The 21,467-nt window shown below is 36.5% G+C and overlaps 1 protein-coding gene and 2 long non-coding RNA genes across 7 annotated transcripts; 1 reads left to right on the forward strand and 2 right to left on the reverse strand.

Annotated features, from left to right (window-relative positions):
- Nucleotides 1-370: 370 nt before the first annotated feature.
- Nucleotides 371-7,244, forward strand: LOC149650961 (uncharacterized). 2 transcript variants are annotated; one of them, XR_016371009.1, is made up of 2 exons: nt 371-781; nt 854-7,244. It is a non-coding gene; the product is annotated as an uncharacterized LOC149650961 (long non-coding RNA). The 2 variants fall into 2 exon arrangements; XR_016371010.1 differs by having other exon boundaries at nt 371-770.
- Nucleotides 5,368-7,554, reverse strand: LOC149650962 (uncharacterized). The gene is made up of 2 exons (XR_016371008.1): nt 7,154-7,554; nt 5,368-5,825 (listed from the first exon to the last, which is right to left on the reverse strand). It is a non-coding gene; the product is annotated as an uncharacterized LOC149650962 (long non-coding RNA).
- A 4,465-nt stretch (nt 7,555-12,019) lies between these two features.
- LOC149650963 (DNA topoisomerase I, mitochondrial-like) lies at nt 12,020-21,422 on the reverse strand. 4 transcript variants are annotated; one of them, XR_016371007.1, is made up of 17 exons: nt 21,315-21,422; nt 20,365-20,412; nt 20,008-20,295; nt 19,451-19,944; nt 18,995-19,077; nt 18,557-18,921; nt 17,161-17,282; nt 16,780-17,090; nt 16,032-16,176; nt 15,289-15,432; nt 14,947-15,201; nt 14,770-14,884; nt 14,049-14,176; nt 13,908-13,990; nt 13,652-13,801; nt 13,126-13,473; nt 12,020-13,054 (listed from the first exon to the last, which is right to left on the reverse strand). XR_016371007.1 is itself a non-coding variant. In XM_089847696.1 (16 exons), exons 2-16 carry the CDS (start codon nt 20,399-20,401, stop codon nt 13,371-13,373), a joined length of 2,820 nt encoding a protein of 939 aa, XP_089703822.1. In that variant the 5' UTR covers nt 20,402-20,412; nt 21,315-21,422; the 3' UTR covers nt 12,020-13,370. The 4 variants fall into 4 exon arrangements, 3 of the variants coding, with proteins under 3 accessions (XP_089703822.1, XP_089703820.1, XP_089703823.1); XM_089847696.1 differs by having other exon boundaries at nt 12,020-13,473; nt 20,011-20,295; XM_089847694.1 differs by having other exon boundaries at nt 12,020-13,473.
- Between the last annotated feature and the right edge of the window lie 45 nt (nt 21,423-21,467).

The raw sequence follows: 21,467 nt of genomic DNA on the forward strand, positions 1-21,467 counted from the left end.
CGACACCAAAAATTCTCATCCGCGTCTTGAAGGGGGTGGTCTGATTCGACTTTGACTATTGTTTTGGGTCATCGTGCGATGACTTTCACCGTAAGTGTCAAACCCAACTTAATCAACCGACTCTATTTGGATATAATGGGGATACTTTGCCTACAGTTAACTTAACGTCAAAATCATTGCTCTTAAGTATAATCTCTCTGTCGGTCTTCCTTCTTCGGGAATGGTTGGCACCCCCGAGTTGAATGGAGGACTTAGAGAATGAACTCCTCCACTTTAGAGGCAAAAGCGGCGTCGCCGTTCGGGCGCGTCTTCCATTGGTCCCATTGAGGTCACGTGCCAAGTCTAGACATTTTGGCGCGTCTGATGGTGTAGTGATTGTTGCGCAAATAACGGATCAAATTACGTCTTCCGATTATTTCCACGCGTGCTGTATTATTTTGTATATTTAATATTATTATTAAAATCCTATATTTTCAAAACTTTCTTTCCAGGTGAACTTCAAACCCGAACTCGTCACCAATCTAATGTCTTCATGCCCTTTGACACAACCCTCTACAACCTCAAACCCCCTCCCTTTATGTATTCGATCTCCGAGGTCTCCACGTGGTTTAGCATCCAGATAGTGCCATAAATGACCACGTGCGGGTACTGATTTAATGACTGTACGAAGATGATATTGAGGTCATAACTTCGTTTCATTAACTTCAGTTAGTAGTCTACCTAGGAAGTGGCTGTTTATAGTTTCGCGACACGTTTGCCTCTCGACGCCAGTAAGTCCGAGGTGATAGAAATGCAAAAGTAAAATATTGTTTTCAATATTTCAAGAACTATCTTATCTTTTATTTTTGAAAAGGGTGTATGGACTCGTTGGTCCTTGGCGCAATTTAGAACAATCGTAAATATTGACTGAATTCTGTTAAAATTTTTGAAGTTCCGCTAAAAACACACCCCTTTAACCGTAATTGGGCGCCAAAGGGATACCAGCATTGTCATCATCATTTTCCCGCCAAGACGGGTCCGTGGTAAATGATGGGTCGTCGGTACGTCGCCATTTAGAAAGTTGGCCCCCCGTTTCCCTGATTTTTGTCGGGTTTTCAACAAAGGTTTTAGCCAGTATTAGGATTTCGAGGGAAAATTGAGAAAATGACATTTGGGGTCGGGAAAAAAGGGGTTCCTGACGCCACCGCAAAAATAATCGGTCAGCCTTCGCCAGCCGCTTTCTTTATGGAAACTGGTGGACCGTAGAAAACAAGCGATCTCTCGGAAGCAATGAGAAGGAAAAGGGAGGCTAGAATCTTTTTCGGGGCTGAGAGATAGTAACTTTCGGCAGGCGAGAGAAAGAGAGCTTTTCTGTATTGGAAGTACACGGTCGGTAGCCGTCGAGGACTCCAGGCTCCAGACGAACTAGGACTGACGGCGCCGACTCTTGGAGGGCTCGCTCTAGTATGGCGCAACGAGAGACTAGGCGACAGAAAACTCCGAGCTTAGCTAGCTAGTCACTCGGGCCGCCACAACGCCGCCTTGTACCGATACCGTATCAACTATCCAGGGATAATAGAAGGACTCCTCCCACTTTGACTTCTCATCTATGAGAGAGCGGCGCTGCGCCACAGTTTGCCAGAGAAGTTTGAGTGAACCAAACTGGAAATTGGATGAAAAGGGAAGCGTATCTTTGGCGCGTATCGGAACGACCATGGGAATAGAAACAATTTACGTGGTCACTGGGTGGTGAGAGGGGAGCCAATGTCTACGCGATCACCCTCGCTTTGCTTTTGCTTCGACCTTTCAGTTATTTAAAGTCGAAAGGAAACAAAATTTCATAAGGACTAATAGTAAACAAGATAAGAGGAAACCACATTTTAATCGCCCATATTTTTACCATTGAAATGGACCCTATATTTACGGATTTTCGAAATATTTTTTAGTATAATAGATACGTTGAAACACACCTCTCATTGAAATGTCAAGTCATTAGAATCAATGGAACACTAATAGAACCGAGGATATAATGTTAGTTAATTCGCTCTCTTTGAATTTACCGCCTAAAATCCTAGCGCGAGAGCGTTTATATGCGTAATGGCTTGCGTCATCCTCCCATCATCCTTGGTGTAACTAATGCAGTTTTTCTATAATATGCTACCATCAGCTCCCGGAACCCTCTCACGTAAATGCATTTTGTAATGAGTCCGGAGCAGACCAATGAAAATTGGAAACCACCTTAAAAATGTACATAAAGGTGAAACTTTAAAGTTTAATGCCGTTTTCCATTGTCTGCTAGTAATGTGCCACCATGGAGCAATATTAAATTAGGCGTAGATGAATTTAAGGAAGTTTTAAAGGGACTTTCGTTCTCAATCCCAGAAAATTACTCCTAAGAAAATGCCAATGGAAAAAGACACAATGAACGCACTGAAAAGTGAGTGATCTTGAAATCCCACGTAAATTAACTTAATTTGTATATTTATAACAAGAAGATTCAAGAACACGTATTTTGGGTGTATTACCTAAGTCACCATTGTAAAAAGGCAGGTCATTTTAGCTTGGAGGATAGAAATTTGATACTAAAGTGGCATAGTTTTGGCCAGAGACTCTGCTACTCCAGTATAAACTTTTCTCCTCCAACTTATAGCTTACTTCCTCCATGGTTGAAATTACACCAATATGTGTCGTCTGCTTTTAACGCCGGGACGTGGACCGTGGACGAGTTTTCTCCGACGCCGAAGCCAAAATAACCTGGAATTGGTAAATTATTAAGGTTTTTATTATAATTTATGATCGTATTATAAGTAGAAAGAAACGTTAATTAATTAACATTAAAATCGCGCGTTGGAAGTCTTCATATCATATTAAGTTGTAGGTCGGACCATCACTTAGGTAGCACCAAGGCCCAAAGTAGGGGGTGTGAGTCCTGTGACATGGAGGAAATTCCGAAATTATGGGGGTTTTGATTTTGAAATTGATTGTTTGCTACTAAATTGGCTAAGTCTTGGATGAGTTTCTTTGAAAATTTGTAGAGATAATAGTTTTGGAAGTTATTCGATTTCGAGAGTTTGAATTTGTTTTGAATTTTCACTTTTATCTTTACGGCACAGTTGCATTTAGGGGCAGTTTTCTTTTGTTAAATCATGTTTATTGGCCATTTTAATAATTGAATAATTTTGGATGCTGAGACACAGCAGATGCTCTTCTTTTTTGTCAGTTTATATCTGAGACTTACTTATTTTTAATATTTCAACGGCAGTTGGTTGCCACTTGTCTCTTCACACATTGTTTTTGCGACTGACAAGCAATGTTGAGCATTGATACGTGAATTATTTTGTTACATTGAATAGGTAGTTTCCCATTGAACAAGAATAACTTTAGCTTTATTGTTTTCTCTTTGATTAAAGCAGTAAATATTTGAACTTTGAGACTATTTTTGCAAAATAGCTCCAAGTATTTCAGATTGGAAAGACTATTTATCGAGTGTTATTCGGAATGTTAGACCAGATGCTTTTTGGGAAACCTACTATAATTTATTTCACCCCAATGGGACGATGCTCTTAACAGGACTAAATGGTTAGTTCGGTTGTAATTGGAAAATTTATTTAGTCTTTTTATGCTTCTTTTGATGGACTAAATTTTAGAAATAGTTCCTGATTTTGGACAAATCAATGAAGGGACCTCCCTTTATCTGTTGCTTGGTACAGCGTATATTTTTAATTTTAAATCGTTTTAGATTTCAGTACCCATTTGAATTGAACAGATTTATATTTAGCTATTATCTGATATCAAATGAGCAATTTGTGCTGATGCTGGAAGGAATTATTTCTGGTTAGTTTGAATTCTTAGCGAGGATGGCTTTTTCGTCACAGATTGGGCGAATGCTGTAAATGTTTTAGCTTTGAAACTACTATTTGACAAAATTACACGCCTCTATGCTATTTCATTCTTAATTCAGAACCTCATTTTGAAAGGGGATCTCATTATTAAAACTATTTAGGCAGCGTGAAACATTTTAGGCGTTGAAATAATTCAAGCTTCGATATTTGAAAGAAATTTAAATGTTTCCTCAAGCATTTCTAGATTACTTTATTTATTTTTAGACGAGAAAGCATCGGTCCTTTGAGGGTGTTTTGCAGGATCTCAATAAATTCTTTATTTATGTAATAGGTAGAAGACTGGTTATACGTTTTCTCATTTAAAAATAATGAAATTAATCAGGATTTTAAGCCAAGCGATAGCTTTAATGTATGAGATTCCCTTCCCGATATTAATTTGTCAAGTTAGGGGTTTTAATTATATTTATTTTTAGAGGAGACAGCGCTTGTCGAGTGGCTCATTGAGGTTGTTTTGCAGGAACTAAATAAATTATGTTATAGCTAGATGGTCTCTCGCACGCCATCTCCTTTAAAAGTAATCAGTATTTTAATCGAGTTTAAGACAAGGGTTGGCTTTTATCGTAGTAAAAATCTCTCCCCCTATTAAGTTATTGAGTTTAAAGTTGAGCGTGTGCTAATTTTGTCAAATGATAAGCTGGAACATTTTATGTTACATCATGCGAGAACATTGAAGTGGACTTTTATATTAAGGTATGTAATTTGAAGTTATGCATGTGTCATGTTTCCCAAATAATAACAATTTATCTTATGCAGTAACATTCTTCTTGTGGACATGGTGCGACAACATTCTTGTGGACATGGTGCGACAACATTCTTCAAGTGGACATGGTGCGACAACATTCTTCAAGTGGACATGGTGCGACAACATTCTTCAAGTGGACATGATGCGACAACGTTCTTGTGGACATGATGCGACAACGTTCTTGTGGACATGATGCGACAACGTTCTTGTGGACATGATGCGACAACGTTCTTGTGGACATGATGCGACAACGTTCTTGTGGACATGATGCGACAACGTTCTTGTGGACATGATGCGACAACTTTCTTCAAGTGGACATTCATTGGAAATCCCATGCTAAGGACGACGTTTCCTGGTTTTGGGGGCTCCATAGCGGGCCTTAGTTTAAATTTAATGATTCCCGAGTTGAACAGGGGCTTGTTAAATTTAAATTGGGCTCGCAAGGCTTACTTTGGGGGTGGTAGCTTAAGTTTAAATTTAAAGTTTCGTTACTATGGAAGGTACAAAAACATAAGAAAAACACTTAGGGTAGTTTTTTTGACCTTTTTATGCGTGTTTTTTATGAATTTTTACATTTTTTTTTATATTTTAATAAAAATTATTATTTTTTTTGTAAAAAAAAAATTTTTTTATGCTTTTTGTTCATTGTTTTTTAATTATTAAGCTTAAAAGGCACTAAAAAAAAGGGTTAAAAAAAATCGAAACCAAGCCTAGTATCGAAAGTATTGAAATAAAAGAAAGAACGAGGTTTAAGGCAAAATTTATTCAATAAAAAGAAAAAAATTAAGTGTTTACAAAAATTTGGTACAAAAAAATAAATTAAACAGTGTTGTAAATTAAAGTTTGAACAAAAAAAAAGAATTAAGTAGTTACAAGTAAAGTTTGAACGCGAAAAAAAGAATTAAGTAGTTACAAATAAAGTTTGAACGCGAAAAAAAGAATTAAGTAGTTAACAAAATTTCCCGTGAATGATAATTAAATATATCTTCAATTTTCTAGGTTCGGTGACGTTCTCGCATCTTTGAAAGTCATCGTAGAGAATGATAGCAAGGTCGGATGAGCTTCAAGACATCTTGTACCGCAAATCCAAGAAAGATGTCATCTGGAATGATAGTCTCTAGCAGCGGAGGAAATCCCAAGTTGCGAGCATCATCTCCGAGCAACCAGTGTCAGCCAAGGAAATTCGAGAAAATCAACCGCATCTATAAACGAAAATACATTAATAACAAATATTAAGCCATTGCCTAATTAAAGGGATACTTAAGATGGTCAAAATAATAAGTTAGATTAGCTACCCCGTAGATTTAAAGAAAAAGGACCGTCTAAATATTATATCTCAGATAAATTTTAAGAATCACCCCAAAATATCAAAGAATAATTATAACTAGCTTCTGTTTATATTCTTTACTTTTAAAGTTTTCTGAAATTACTTTTGAAGTTTAAAGAAAATAATTAATGGCAACAATCCCATAGATTTAAATAATTAGAAAAGGTTTTTTGCCATTAATTACATTGAATTGTACCTAGCTACACTTTAAAGGTACATTATTAAATACTGTGCTTTGAAATAATTTCAGAAAACCTTCTAGGCGGATTAATTTTAAAATACCCTCATTATCAATTTAAATTAAGGTGACGGGATAAAGTAAAAGCTTAGAGATTAGACCCAAGTCCCGATAAAATATTTTAATGGTTAAGCCTATTGCAACTTAATCTCGCCTTGTTTATTGAGCTTTAAATTTGGAGCTTAATAATTTTAAAATACCCTCTTTAATTTAATTTAAAATAACGGCATAAAGTAGAAGTTCAGAGATTAAACCCAGGTCCCGATAAAATATTTTAATGGTTAAATCTAAGCCTAATGAAATTTAATCTCGCCCCGTTAGATGAGAATTTAAAAAACGTGGTTCCTTATATACCGACAGAAATGAAATTTTAGAATCTTAGGGGTCTTTAATTTACGCGTAATAATTCAAAAATACCCTCGTTAATTTAATTTAAAATGGCGGCATAAAGAAAAAGGTTAAAGATTAGTTCCAGGCCCAAAAAATTATTTTTAATGCTTAAGCCTAACGCAACTTAATCTCGCCCCCTTTAAATGGAACTTAATTTAAATAGAAAGCGTGGTTCATTATCTAGAATAATTATACTACCGTGAATACGATTTTAGAATCTAAAAGATCTTTAATTTACGCGTAATAATTAGAAAATACCCTCGTTAATTACCAGGCACGGATAAAATATTTTTAATAGCTCGTGGAACTAAATCATAAATGAGGCTTATTTTAGAAAAGATACGCGTTTTTTAAAATTAATTATATACCGCCATGATTAAAATTTTAGAATCTCTAAGGGGTTTACGCGTAATAACTTAAAAATATTGAAATTTCTTCTTATTGTACCTTATTTTCAATAAATAAACATAAATAACTAACAATTAACACTTCCTAAATGATTTAAACTCACTGAATAAATGAAATAATTTAAGGAGAGCTAGATGAGTTCGGATTATTGTAAAGTTTAAGCTTACGGACTGTTGAAACACGAGGCGAAGCAATGGCCGCTAAGTCTTCGAGAGCTTGGAATTCAGCATGCGTCTTTGGCAAAAACGATCAGAGAAATGGCGGAATTATTAACGATCAGCTGAGCCGGAAAGGTTTTCCCAAGCAACCTCGACGGCTTCGAGGCAAAGAAAGAATGAGGTCTTTGGCAAAAACGATCAGAGAAATGGCGGAATTATTAACGATCAGCTGAACAGGAACGGATTTCCCAAGCGACCTCAACGGCTTCGAGGCAAAGACAGAATGAGCTCGGCGCTGAGCCGCTGACCTCCAACCAAGAATTCAAGAAAGAAATTTCCAACGTCGGGGGGCGCTAAAAGCTCCTATGCTCCAGGCGCGAAATCCAAATAGCTGAACACCGCTAGGCCTAAATGAATGAACGCTAGGCTTAAATGAATGAACGCTAGGCCTAAATGAATGAAATAGTAATGGATAATCATAACCTATTATAAACATCTGTCGTGACGTCACAAGTCAATAACCTCTGTGACGTCACGTCACGTGACCGGATATGACGTCACGTCACGTGACCGGATATGACGTCACGTCACGTAACCGGATATGACGTCATCCCGCGTGACCGTATATGACGTCATGTCACGTGCCATGCCAACTGTGACATTGTCATTCAGATGTCAGTAAATACGTAACTACGTATGCAGCGCCCCTAGCGGCAAATGTTGATTAATCAGTTCATAAATTTGTGAAGAATTTGAGAGATTTATTGCATGTCATTTAGATGTCAGTAAATACGTAACTACGCATGCAGCGCCCCTAGCGGCAAATGTTGCTTAAACCTTTCATATATTTGTAAAGAATTTGAGAGCTTTATTTCACACAAAAGTGTTTGTAACTCTTTTCTAACTAAAGTAATAATAAAAACAAAACCCTTCTATTTAAGATCTGATCCTTTCTTAAATTGTGAAATATTAATAATTAATTTTGTAAACAATTAATAGAGCTATCTCAGTTGTTTCGTCAGTGTCTAGGGCTTAGCTTTGGCAAAGGGGCGGCCATTTTTGGTACATTTTTTGGTTCTATAGACAAATGGCGTGGGTGACGTCACACCAAGACTTTAGAGATTGCTCTATTATAGTGGGTCGCTGATAAGCTTATAAATAAAAATGATTTTATAACACAGACTTATTGACGCAAGTTTTATTTTGAAACATTACATTTTATACATTCGATTTGATTGAATAAATTAATAAAATAATTTAAAAATGTGTATTTTCTGTATGTTGCGTAAAGACCCTGAAAATGAACAAAATATTTCTTTTATTAACAAACGGCTTAAAAATGTACAGCTTCAAATAGACTGTCTTTCCACTCTACCACGGATAAAGGATGAGCGTGAGGAAATAAAGCCCCTTTCAGACGATACAACTCTTCGACTCATTTAGATGGGTCAACTCGCGTTGAGTGAACTAGTTGGGACTTGTGAACGGAAGTTGGACTTGTTGTATCAACAAATTATAAATTGATCACTGACCAATTATTGCTCACTCAACTTTTTAACATCATCTACTTTGAGTCAAAAGTTGTATCCTCTGAAAATGCCTTAATTAGAAGTCCTCCTCTTGACTCGGAGAGGTAAAATGGTTTCACGTCAGAGTGCCATTTTCAAATATATAATATTTCTAAACTAAAAATGTATGGCTGGTTCCATTTAGTGAAGCATTTCTTGCTATAAGTGGAATCCGACTTAAGGGTAGGTAAAATATGTCAAACTTTACACGAACCATCAATTAAATAATTATTATTCAATGAAATTACGATATGAAGAGAATAACTCCGCTAAAATTACTAAAAAGTACCAAAAAGTATAGAGAAGACACAAGGAATCCTTATGTTCCCGATTCCATTAGATAAGGCTGATGTGAGTGGATAATATAGTTAACTTATGACTCTTGTGTCATGGATATGTATTTATACATATTTATACATACCCATGTTTGTGACATCTTGACGTCAATTAAGTTCTCCCACATCCCTAAGTATCATCACCAGACAAAAAGAATTCCCCGTGTCACCTCTATAATTTTATGAAAGCGCCAATATTGAAAGTTAACATATACCAGGAGTTCATAATAATATGAACTCGCGTATACTTACAGATAATGAAATTGAAAATCACCTCCCAAACATTCCTCAAACTAGTTCAAACGAAAACATTAACTACGACTTTGCTGGTAAAATAACGTAGACAGAGTTTAAACCATCCTCTAGAGTAAAGAAAAGTGAGAGCGTATTATGTCAATAATAGCAAAGGTTCGTAAGATATGTGCCATAAGTTTGTCACTGGTTACTGAGAGCTTGTCACGAAGTTACGTAGGAGAAACGTCATAGATTCTCGTAAAGCAGCGCTGTCATAGCATAGAACAGACTAAATAGGAAGATGGACTGCAAAACAGTCTGGGAAATAGCACACTTCCTCTGGTCCAAAACCAGTTTATTAATTGCTTGGACTAGTTTTTTGATTCAAGAAGTGGGGGTTACTGGTCCTCGGGACCAGTTTATTAATTACAAATCTATAGGACAACAAAGGCTGGGACCAGTGCGGAGACCAGTTTATTATTTCGGACTCTAGAGGGTCACTGGTCCCAAGGACCAGTTTAAAAATTATCCATATTTCCCAGACTGCTGCAAAACCAACTTTCGTTAATCCTCGCGGCGTTCTCAAACTAACTCTCAGTAAGTCTCTCAGTAGCATTACGAAGTATAGGTAGTGTCATACTTATGGAATGTATTTTATAAACTTATGTTATTACTTGTTTTGTAATTTTACTATTTGATGTTAAAACTGCACATTATTTAATGTACATTTATATTCTTGACCTTTTGGAAATGTATGGCTAATTATAGCCCTATTACGACAAAATAAACGGAGGGAAGTAAATAAAATCAAATAACCTGATGTTAATTTCGGGCTCCTTTGACTTTCCCGCCATTCGCGTTTTTTACGTCATCCAAGAGTAGTAGGCTTTCTTACGCTGCTCTTCTCTTATAAAAGCAGTGATAAAAGGGGAAAACAAATTTCCTCACGCGCATTCTTTATCCATGCGCAAGTTGACGCGAGTTTCAAACTAACCCTTTAATCGATAGTTATCATAGACTATAACTAGATAAAAATAGTTACAGAATAGCCCCTTAGTGTTTTTTGCTAAGTTTTCTCAATGATAATTCATTTAAATTGATTAAAAATGAAGGTTTTTAACATTTGTGGACGCCATTTTGTCTTGTATTTAGTCCGATTTATATTATTTTGAAAAACGATTAAATTAAAAAAGAATGATGTTCTTTTTTATTCTTCAATTAACCCGCCGTGTCTTATTTATTTACCAGGGCGTGATTTGTTCCGCCTGACTTACTTCTCTTTTAATGTGAAAAAGAGAGAGTATCAGTACACGGGTGGTTGAACTGGAGCTCGGTGTCGGCGACCACTTGAACCGCCGAAAATTAGACTCGTTGCAATATATAAACCAAGAAATATATTCTATCTAGAGCGCATCTTCAGTTTTTTTAGATCACTCGAGAAAACTCCTCGATAGAACTGTTATAAAAAACGATCCGTGTACGATGGTACTGGTCTATAAGCTCATTATTATAGACATCCATGTCACTTTTTCATCCAAGTTAATTATGGACCATAAATGGTGTCTTCCTAATTACGAAGCTATTTAGAGCAGAAGCCAATTTTGTTTTTACTAAGTTCTGGGAGTATTATAAAAGGCCGATGGGCTATGAAAGTTTCAGTAGTGAAGCGACAGTCACAAGTACAAGTATACAAGACAAAATGAACTTTAAAGTTGCGGTAAAATACTTATGGAAAAACTATCGGTAAAAGTGGAGTTAGCTTAGATATTTTTGAAATTTCAGATGATTTTGGCGGTTTTTGCCATCCTTACCTCATCAGGAGTAATGGCTGGACATCATCACGAAGGGGTCAGTGTTAAAGTCTATCGTGGACCATCGCACGGACACGAAGGACACCATGGACATCATTCATTCGCGCCATGGGGTTTTTACGCTCATTTACCAGAAGATAAGAGTCACCACGGCCATTAGGTGATCTTCGCACGGAAACCCGAAAAGTACCAAGTACCTTCACACTAAGATGAAAAGAATGAACCAACGGATTATAGTGACGCGAAATCATCTTTTATAGTAAACTGTAACTTAGAATGAATATATTTTTACATAGAAAAGTTAATTTTTCTATGTTAAACCTTATTCTTTCTAAGACTGTAATAGTTTCATTCATAATAATAAACAAATACATGTAAAACAAACCATCACGTGACGAAATAAATCTATATCTATATAAATCAAAGTCCTGACTGACTGACAGACTGATAATCAACGCCCAGCCCAAACCGCTTGCCCTACAAGGCTGAAAATTTGCAGGAACGTTACTCATAAGTAGTAGGCGCGTACTAAGAAAGATTTTTCCAATCCGCCGCCATCTAAAAAAATGGCGACCAGAAATGTAAAAAATCTTCTCTATGCAATAAAGTCCGCGCGTTTCAACCTATTTCACAAATATTTAGTACAATGGTTTCCTTTAACCTATAGACGGGCTGAATGGTCTTTCGGGTTCGATTTGTCGCCATCTTTTTAAATGGCGTCCAAAAACTTATAAATCCTTCTTTATGGAATAATGTCCGCGTGAAAACGGGCAACGCCGAGTGCCTTCGCTCCCAGGGTGCTTCAAAAATATTAGTCATCGGTTAAATCTACCCATTCTTTATATCCTTTTGATGGAAGTTCTTATTTTACACGCGAGCGACGCCGCGGGTAACAGCTAGTAAATAAATAAATAAATACGAATCGTATAAATGGCGTATCGTTGTTTAATCGCTTTTAAATGCAAAGTACAATCAAATCTCCGATGGAAAAGAACATTTTGGTTTACAACATTCTGTAGACAATAAATCAAGTTTATAATTTTTCTTTCTCTCAATTAAATGTTCTCAATTAAATCGCTTAATTGTACATATAATTAATAATCTAATTTAATTAAAAACTGGATATTATACTAAAAAAATGTCCCAATTAATTTCTTTTACTATACAAAGAATACAAAACCGGGAACGAAATAATAATAATAATAATAAAAAACATTCCTATTACGTTACGTTACGGAGACGAAGAAAAAAATGAATTAAACCTATAATTGAATTGAATTAAAATAATATATTTACAAATAATAAAATAAACCATAGTACCCCTTACAGTAATTAAAATTATCCATCATTATTATTATACCTATAAGCATAATTAATTAATTAGACTGCCATTTGAACAGGTACATTAGTACTTAGGAAAATAAAGGTTTTGAATTGATAAACCTTCCATTTCATTACAAAACAAACAAAAGAACTTAAGAAGACATTCCTAAATTAATTTCCTTCCGTAAACGAGATAATTAAATATAGTAACTTAAAATCTTTATTAATTAATTAATTAAGAGAGTTTCGTAAGTTTTCAAGAATTGGGACTTGATTTGACGTTAATTGGGGGGGGGGGGAAAGGAGTCGCGTATCAAATGAAAATTACGTCAAAAACAAAATAATAAACTTAAACAAATTACTAATTACTAATTAGGCTTAACTGATGATTAATTAATTAAATTCTTGAAAACTTTTACGGTCGTTTCATTTGTTGTGTTGAAATAAAGAGAAGAGAAGAGAAGACATTTCGCGAATTGCTATACCACAATTACGGTTCAGAGCGAGCGAGCATTTACGTTACGCAAACTTCTCAACTGTTTTCATTAACTCTTAATTAATAATTAATTATACTTAACCCTTTTTTAATGGATCACGTTTTTAACTGATGGAATGAAACTTTAAATATTATTATTATTCCTATTAAAAAAAAAACAGTAAAAAATAAACACTAAGTTCAAAGTTCAGCTTGGGTACGTTACGTTACGTACATTCTTCCATCGCATAAACCAACCGGTTCCCAACACAAAACGAAAGGAAAGGAAAAAAAATGAAAATGTTTGCACTGTGAGCGATTATCATTATTTTCTCCATTTTTTATAAATAGGTATTGAATCTTTTCGCCGCCATTTTGTTTATTTCGTTTTTTACTCAGAGGGGGGTGGGGGGGGGTTGGTGAATAAAATGTATGTTATTAATCAATGATGTATTTAAATATGCTATAGTTATAAATCCATTAAAACTTGTAATCAGGGCCAGCCATTTCAATGGCCCATCGAAACTTATCACGTTGCGTACGATTGTATATTTTTTCAATTGGAACTTCCCATTTCTTACACCTAAATTATTTCGCAACGAGTGGAAAAAAAAACATTTAAAAGAAGTCAGTTAATATTGGTTTAAAATAGGCAGCTGATATGATATCAGTTAGTACTAGAAGATATTGGCATTGATACTGGTTAATTTAATTTAATTTAATTTAATCAACATTAACTTAAAAACAATTAAATTACTTACCAAGCTACCGAAATTCTGGGATCCAAATAATTTAACTTGGAAGTTGAGAGCGCAATTTGCTTATTCTCTTCCTTATCAGTTTGTTGCACTTCCAATTTCTGCAATTGATCTTCCAATGTTTGAAGTCGCTTCTTCTTCTTGTCCAGCATCCTATGAAACAAATAAACAAACAAACAAACAAACGAAAATAATCTAAAATACTTTTCAAAAGAAAAGAATAGAAAAGAATTCACCCAAACTGATACTTAGTACTTACGCTCTACCGTTAGACGAATTATCTTTCTTCAGCTTCTTAATTTCATTTTTAATATCATTAATTTGATCTTCCTTCTCTTCAATCTAAAGCATTAATTAAACATAAGTATAGATTAATTACTAAAAAATTAAATTAACGAACCTTCTTATTTAGATTCTCCATTTGTTTATCAAACGTTTTGGGAACTGCACGTTGATGATTACATAGTATAGCAACGGCTCGGTTGGCTCTATTATAAGCTAATAATCTTTCAGGAATACTCATTTCCTCTGTTAAAATATTAATTAATTAAATTAATTCTACGACAAAATTAATTGGGGGAAAAAAACAGTGGTGTGCGAGTCCCGTTTTTTCGGTTTCGAGCCGAGTCCGAGTATCGAAACTAATTTCTTATCGAGTATTGAGCTGAGTCTCAAAAATACTTTCGAGTATCGAGTATTTAGATAGGTCAAATTTTGTTTGTTCTTTCGAGTAATTATCGAGTCTCAAATATTGACTTGTCGAGTAGCAATTTTGTAAATTTCTTAAAAATAATGAAGATTTTTCAATTATCTAATATCGAACTAGTTCAAAAAGATTGTTAGTGATCAATTAAACATTGAACAATTGATTTTCAAAATAAATGCTCATGAACTCATCGTCTGCTATAGTTGTAAGCCTCGGACTCGAGTATTTGTCCGAGTATTTAAAATGTTAAAAAGCTACTCGAATCTGTCTCGAGTATCTCAATGTGTTGTTATCGAGTATCGAGTCGAGTACTCGGCTTGATACTCGAACCGAGTACTCGAACTTAACGAGTACTCGCACACCCCTGGAAAAAAATCAACAACAACAAAAAAAAAAAAAAATAATCAATTTTTACCTTTCGTTAACAAATCAAGTTGTTCCTGTAGAGTTTTCGAGGCATTAAACGTACGAAATACTTTCGCAGTTAATCCTTCCATGAGATCATTTAAATACTTATTAAGAATGGCAGTCTAAAAAGAAACACGATTAAATCATTTAACAGACGCCAAAATTAACAAATAAATTGACTTACGTTCAAGCGGTCAAACAATTCATCACTGGGTTGTTTATTTTCCATAAAGAGCTTCAGATTCTTATAAACTCTTTTCTCAACAGGAACGCTATTCGTGTACCTGATTGAATCTTTACCCAAGAAATCAAAACTGACGACAAACTCCTTGCCTTCTTTTTTATCATCCAGGGTAATGTGTTCGACTCTTAAAGAGCAACAACCAACGGTATCGGCTGTTTCACCTTCATCTTTTTCATTGCCAGCCCTAAGCGCTAACTGTGAGGAGAAATAAGTTAAAATTACAGTTTTATATTATATTATATATATATATATATATATATATATATATATATATATATTTACCTTATCAATGAAGTACAAGGCAACGGCTCTCTGACGCGTTTTCATTTCCTTTGATTTCCAATCTTCCTTATAATCTTTACGAATAGCTTCAGCCCTTGTTTTAAGTTTTCGAGCCATTTCATATTTCTTAAAATCTTTCTCGCCCTGTTAATTAATTAATTAAATTAAACAATAGTTAAAGGGAGGGTGAAGTGGAAAATCAAGTGATTTTTTATCGGTTCTTCTACTAATTATAAGACCAGTCTGCATGCATAGTGAAACATTCAGGAAATACCAGCTCCGAATGATTTTAAAATTATTTCAAATTAGGTTCAGATTTTAAGGATAATTTTAAAGAAGGACTGCCGACCAATCGCGTAACGCCCTGCCTTTTTGTTAACAAAATTCTCGTGGCATGTTCCGTGTTGAATGAAATTTATCACGAGATTTGATAAAATTAGGCGCGCGACGTGACAATCGTGGCGCGAGACATGGAGCATGCGTGCCATGAGAATTTTGTTAACAAAAAGGCAGGGCGTTACGCGATTGGTCGGAGGGGCTTCTTTAAAATTATCCTTAAAATCTGAACCTAATTTGAAATAATTTTAAAATCATTCGGAGTTGGTATTTCCTGAATGTTTCACTATGCAGACTGGTCTTATAATTAGTAGAAGAATCGATAAAAAATCACTTGATTTTCTACTTCACCCTCCCTTTAATATAATTAACGCAGTTTAAATTAAACTTAAGATAAATATACATACTTTAAGTTTAGAGCTTGGATTGAGCATAATATATTTGTTCTGGCCTAAGATATTCTCAGTCCAAGTGGCCAGCCAAGTGACGGTATTGTCGTGACGGACTTCTTTCCATTTATGTCCTTCTGGTGGTTTAGGTTTCGCCGCTTCCCTTAATTAGAAATTAAATCATTCATTAATAAAAAACGGGATCTAACTTGTCTCGAAACGGGAGAGGGGGGGGGGGATGAACAGAACAGGGAGCCCACTCTTAAATTTAAATTCCTTATAGGAAAAATAGGATTTTTTATTCCGGAATTATAGGATTTTATAGGAGAAAAAAAAATCACGTGTTTTTATAGGAAAATATAAGACTAAAAATGCTCATATATAATACAATTTTGGGGCTTAAACTATGTAGAAAAATCTCAAAAAAAGAACAAAAATTAATAACTAATTGGATTTTACTTTGAATTAATTCAGAAGAACTTAATTAAAATATAATATAATATAATATATATAAAAAATCCTAGGCGAGCCTTTGAAGTAATTTCGGTGTCTATTCAAATGTCATATTGATAAAAAAAAAGCTAAATATTGATAAATTTGATGCTAAAATATACGAAAACTTGGACTAAGTCAAAAATATAGGATATTATAGGACCTTTCATGAAATTATAGGATAATATAGGACTGGTTCAAAAATATAGGAATTTATAGGAATTATAGAACCGCTGGGCTCCCTGACAGAAATATGTTCAATGATAAAACTTACTTTCCAATGTTAATGATGACATCCTCAGGCATGGTACGTCTTTTTAACATACCCATTTTAGGATGTTCACCTCGACCTCTAAACAACCCAGGCGGTTCAATTTTAAAGTTTCCAACTTTCTGTTTGTGACCATCGATGATGCAAAATCCGTATTTTTCCACGAGTTTTTCATTTTCGAGTTTAATTTTCAGTTTCTCTTCTTTCGTCATGGCTTTACGTTCTTCGGATTTCACTTTGAAATACTCTAACATATTTTTAAAGTTGCATTTCTTTAAGTCCGTGATTAAGGCTCTTTCTTCCGATGTCATTGTCTATGTAAAAGAACAAATGTTAAATTTAACTTTGAATTACGTTAAATATGACTGAAGCTTCGATCGATACTTTTTTCCAGTCTTTAAAAAAATTCTTGTTAAAGGCATCCTTCGTTACGTAATCGTGTTCCAACATTCGGGCGTAAAATCCGGCAACTTCTTCAGCTGTTGGACTTAGTTTCACGTGTTTTCCTGGTAAAAAACGCAACAATATCGAAACTCGAACTCAGGTAGCAAACAACGAAAAACGGGGCCCGGACTCGGCTCAAAACGGGGCCCGGACTCGGCTCAAAACGGGGGAAAAACGGGGCCCGGACTCGGCTCAAAACGGGACTCATACTCGGACCCGAAACGGGGGAAAACGGGACTCGAACTCGGACCCGAAACGGGGGGAAACAGGACTCGATACTCGGACCCGAAACCGGGGAAAACGGGACTCGAACTCGGACCCGAAACCGGGGAAAACGGGACACGAACTCCGGCCCGAAACCGGGGAAAACGGGACACGAACTCGACTCGAAAAGGGGGGGGGGGGAAACGGGACACGAACTCTGACCCTAAACAGGGGAAAACGGGGCACGAACTCAGGCCCAAAACGGGACTCAAACTCTGCCCCGAAACGGGGAAAAACGGGACTCAAACTCTGCCCCGAAACGGGGAAAAACGGGACTCAAACTCTGCCCCGAAACGGGGAAAAACGGGACTCAAACTCTGCCCCGAAACGGGGAAAAACGGGACTCAAACTCTGCCCCGAAACGGGGAAAAACGGGACTCAAACTCTGCCCCGAAACGGGGAAAAACGGGACTCAAACTCTGCCCCGAAACGGGGAAAAACGGGACTCAAACTCTGCCCCGAAACGGGGAAAAACGGGACTCAAACTCTGCCCCGAAACGGGGAAAAACGGGACTCAAACTCTGCCCCGAAACGGGGAAAAACGGGACTCAAACTCTGCCCCGAAACGGGGAAAAACGGGACTCAAACTCTGCCCCGAAACGGGGAAAAACGGGACTCAAACTCTGCCCCGAAACGGGGAAAAACGGGACTCAAACTCTGCCCCGAAACGGGGAAAAACGGGACTCAAACTCTGCCCCGAAACGGGGAAAAACGGGACTCAAACTCTGCCCCGAAACGGGGAAAAACGGGACTCAAACTCTGCCCCGAAACGGGGAAAAACGGGACTCAAACTCTGCCCCGAAACGGGGAAAAACGGGACTCAAACTCTGCCCCGAAACGGGGAAAAACGGGACTCAAACTCTGCCCCGAAACGGGGAAAAACGGGACTCAAACTCTGCCCCGAAACGGGGAAAAACGGGACTCAAACTCTGCCCCGAAACGGGGAAAAACGGGACTCAAACTCTGCCCCGAAACGGGGGAAAAACGGGACTCAAACTCTGCCCCGAAACGGGGGAAAAACGGGACTCGAACACCAGTGGTTCATAAAAACAATATGATAAAACCAAATTACCATCATATAAAAACTTGACACTGCTAGGCAAGGGCTCATAAGGTGGTGCAAACACCGGTCCATTGTGAGAAAGTGTTCTCCATTTAGTTCCTTCATCTAACTTTTCATCTTCCCACCATTTCCAAACATCCTCATCATCATCCGTCTTCTTTTTCTTCTTAGTAGGAGACCCGGAATCTTTAACCGGAGCAGAACCCGGTTTCCTCTTTACCTGAGCAGGTTTCTTATTTTTACTCTCCGGTTCTTTTTTAACTTTCTTTTTGGAAGGCTTTGACATGGAATAGTCCTCATCATCATCATCATCGTAGTCGTCGTCATCGGAAGAAGACTTCCGTTTCTTTATTACTTTCTTCTTCTTTTCAACCCTGGAGAATGATAAACGCGATTAAGTTTAAGTTTTTATTATTATTTAATCAAATTGAGATTGATTAAATTTACCGGCTAGCTAAAGGCTCTTCGTCAGATTCGTCAATCTCTTCTTTAACTTCTCTCTTCGGGATTATAGCGGCTTGACGTTCAAACTATCAAACAGATATTACGTTGACGTAAAGTTGGCGTCAATGCAGGGTTCGTACGAAATTTTTACAATGAAAATCCCTGACTTTTCCAGGTTATCCCTGACCAAATGTTGCCTATATCCCTGACCATTTTAAGGTGTTTACCAGAGCCAACTTCATCACACCTGGCTCATATTTAGCATTGCATGAAGAATGGTTTGATATGTCAAACAAAATCCCTGACATATCCCTGACTTTTTAGAAAAATGTTTAAAATCCCTGACTTATCCCTGACTTTTTCCCCTATTTTCCATATCCCTGACTTATCCAGGTTATCCAGGATATCCAGGTTCCGTACGAACCCTGCAATGTTAAGGACACGCGTAATGACACTTACAAGTGGCACGTCATCGTCGCTTAGTTCTTCACTTTTAACTTTAGAAGGAGATTCTTTATGAGTGGTTTTAACCGGGGAAACTGATTTCTGTAGACTTTCTCGTTCAGTTTTGACCACAACGTGATGGTTTTTTTCTGGACTGGAATCCGAGGACTTATGGTGGTCAGATTTATGCTTAGATTTGCTAGAAGACGAAGGCGAAGAATGGGAGGACTTGTGTTTGTCCGAATGTTTATCCTTATGCTTATCATCTTTATGCTTGGAGGTGCTAGAATGATGTTCACCGCTACCGCTACCGCCGCTACTCGATTTTGGTTTAATCACCATTTTAAGTCCATTTTTAGTATCCAACTCCACTTTGGGTTTGTCCTTGTGTTCCTTATGATGAGATTTCTCGCCTTCTTTGGTTTTAGAACTCGATGATTTTGATTTGCTTTTGGAATCGCTGCCGCTGCTACTATGTTTGTGCGGGCTATGGCTTAATTTAGAGGAACCTAGAAAAATGTTTCGGGTGGTAAAACTTAAATTCAAAGAGGAAGAAAAATTTGTCTTCTTACTACCATCTTTGGTGCTAGAATGCGATTTTTCTTTGCTTGATTGGTGCTTATGTTCTTTGGATTTATGGTCACCGGATGACGAACTATGTTTGGAAGATTTGTGCGAACTACTGGAATTCTCTTTGGGTTTGTCGTGACTACTCTTGTGGTGTTTCGAAGACACCTTATTGGGATCCTTGGCGGAACCACTCTCCGATTTATGCTCCCCACCCACATGGTTACTAACTTCATTCATTGGTTTATGACTTGAAGAATGCTTTATACCATTCTGGGTTGGACTACCAATATCTATCAATAATTAACTAACCATTAACTATAGCACAATATAAACCCAATTAAATTCTGTTTAAAACTTACTAGGAGATAATGCCTGATTTGATTCGTTTACAGCCATTTACCCAAAAACTTTAAGCATTAAAAATATTAGATATACATAAGTGAATATAATGCTATAATTATAAGTCTATAAAAACTAAATTATTTATCTTGGCAGTTGGCACTGAGTCACAAACACTAAAGATTATCCTGACCTATCGCCAGTTAAGCCGCGTTTACACGAGACACTTTGAAACCGTTTTAAAACGTTTTGGAATGTACAAAAAATAATATTAAGCTGATAAAACAAGAGATCTTTCACGAGAAAATGCAAATAATATTTTTTAAAAAGTGTTAGGCTTTTCCAAAACGGTTGAAAACGGTTCTAAAGTGTCTCGTGTAAACGCGGCTTTAGCAATCGCAACGTGCAACACTATAAAAAATTACATGGTAGACTGAAAATTTTCTAAGTACTGCCTGAGAAACGGGAAACAGAGAGAAAAGGGGACATAGTCTCTGGGAACTCCAAAAAACTTGCTATACGGGACTTTATTATTTCGAATATATCATTAATTATAGCTCATATTTAAGCGAAAAAAATTGGTAGAATACTAGAAAAGAATCGCCTTTATAAATAAACCTAATTCATAAATGGTTACCAAAGAAAATAATTTGTAAAAAATGAGTTAAAACGCCACGTAAGCCGATGTTACATTACAACGCGTTCACCTCAAGTTATAAGGCCGGCGAGGCCGTTCAGAGACTATGTCTTTTCTCTATCGAGAACATAGAGGTTTTTGACGCCATTTGCTGAGCCGGTCTCTCCTCGAAAAATGACTAAGTCCAAAACCCGAAAATTCAACCCCGATTTACAACAAATATAAGGCCTATTTCGAGAAACTAAAACCCTACGTTTTCTCAAAATACTTTGTACTAATTTATCCTGAAGAAATAATTAATAATTTTTATTAAAATGATTAAAAATGAATTACCTGAAAACAAATACACAACGCAGCTCCTCGGCGAAAAAGTTAAAGTCCTTCGCTTGGCAACTAGCTCCAGCGACAAAGTCCCAAAATCGTTATGGCGTCTGCGCGAGATTTCAAGCCGTGACGTCACGAGATTCAAAAAAGACGAGCGCACGG

This window comes from Phalangium opilio, unplaced genomic scaffold (assembly GCF_054372755.1).
Source record: "Phalangium opilio isolate 3A_F unplaced genomic scaffold, DU_Popi_V2 ptg000082l_1, whole genome shotgun sequence".
Classification (NCBI taxonomy): domain Eukaryota; kingdom Metazoa; phylum Arthropoda; class Arachnida; order Opiliones; family Phalangiidae; genus Phalangium; species Phalangium opilio.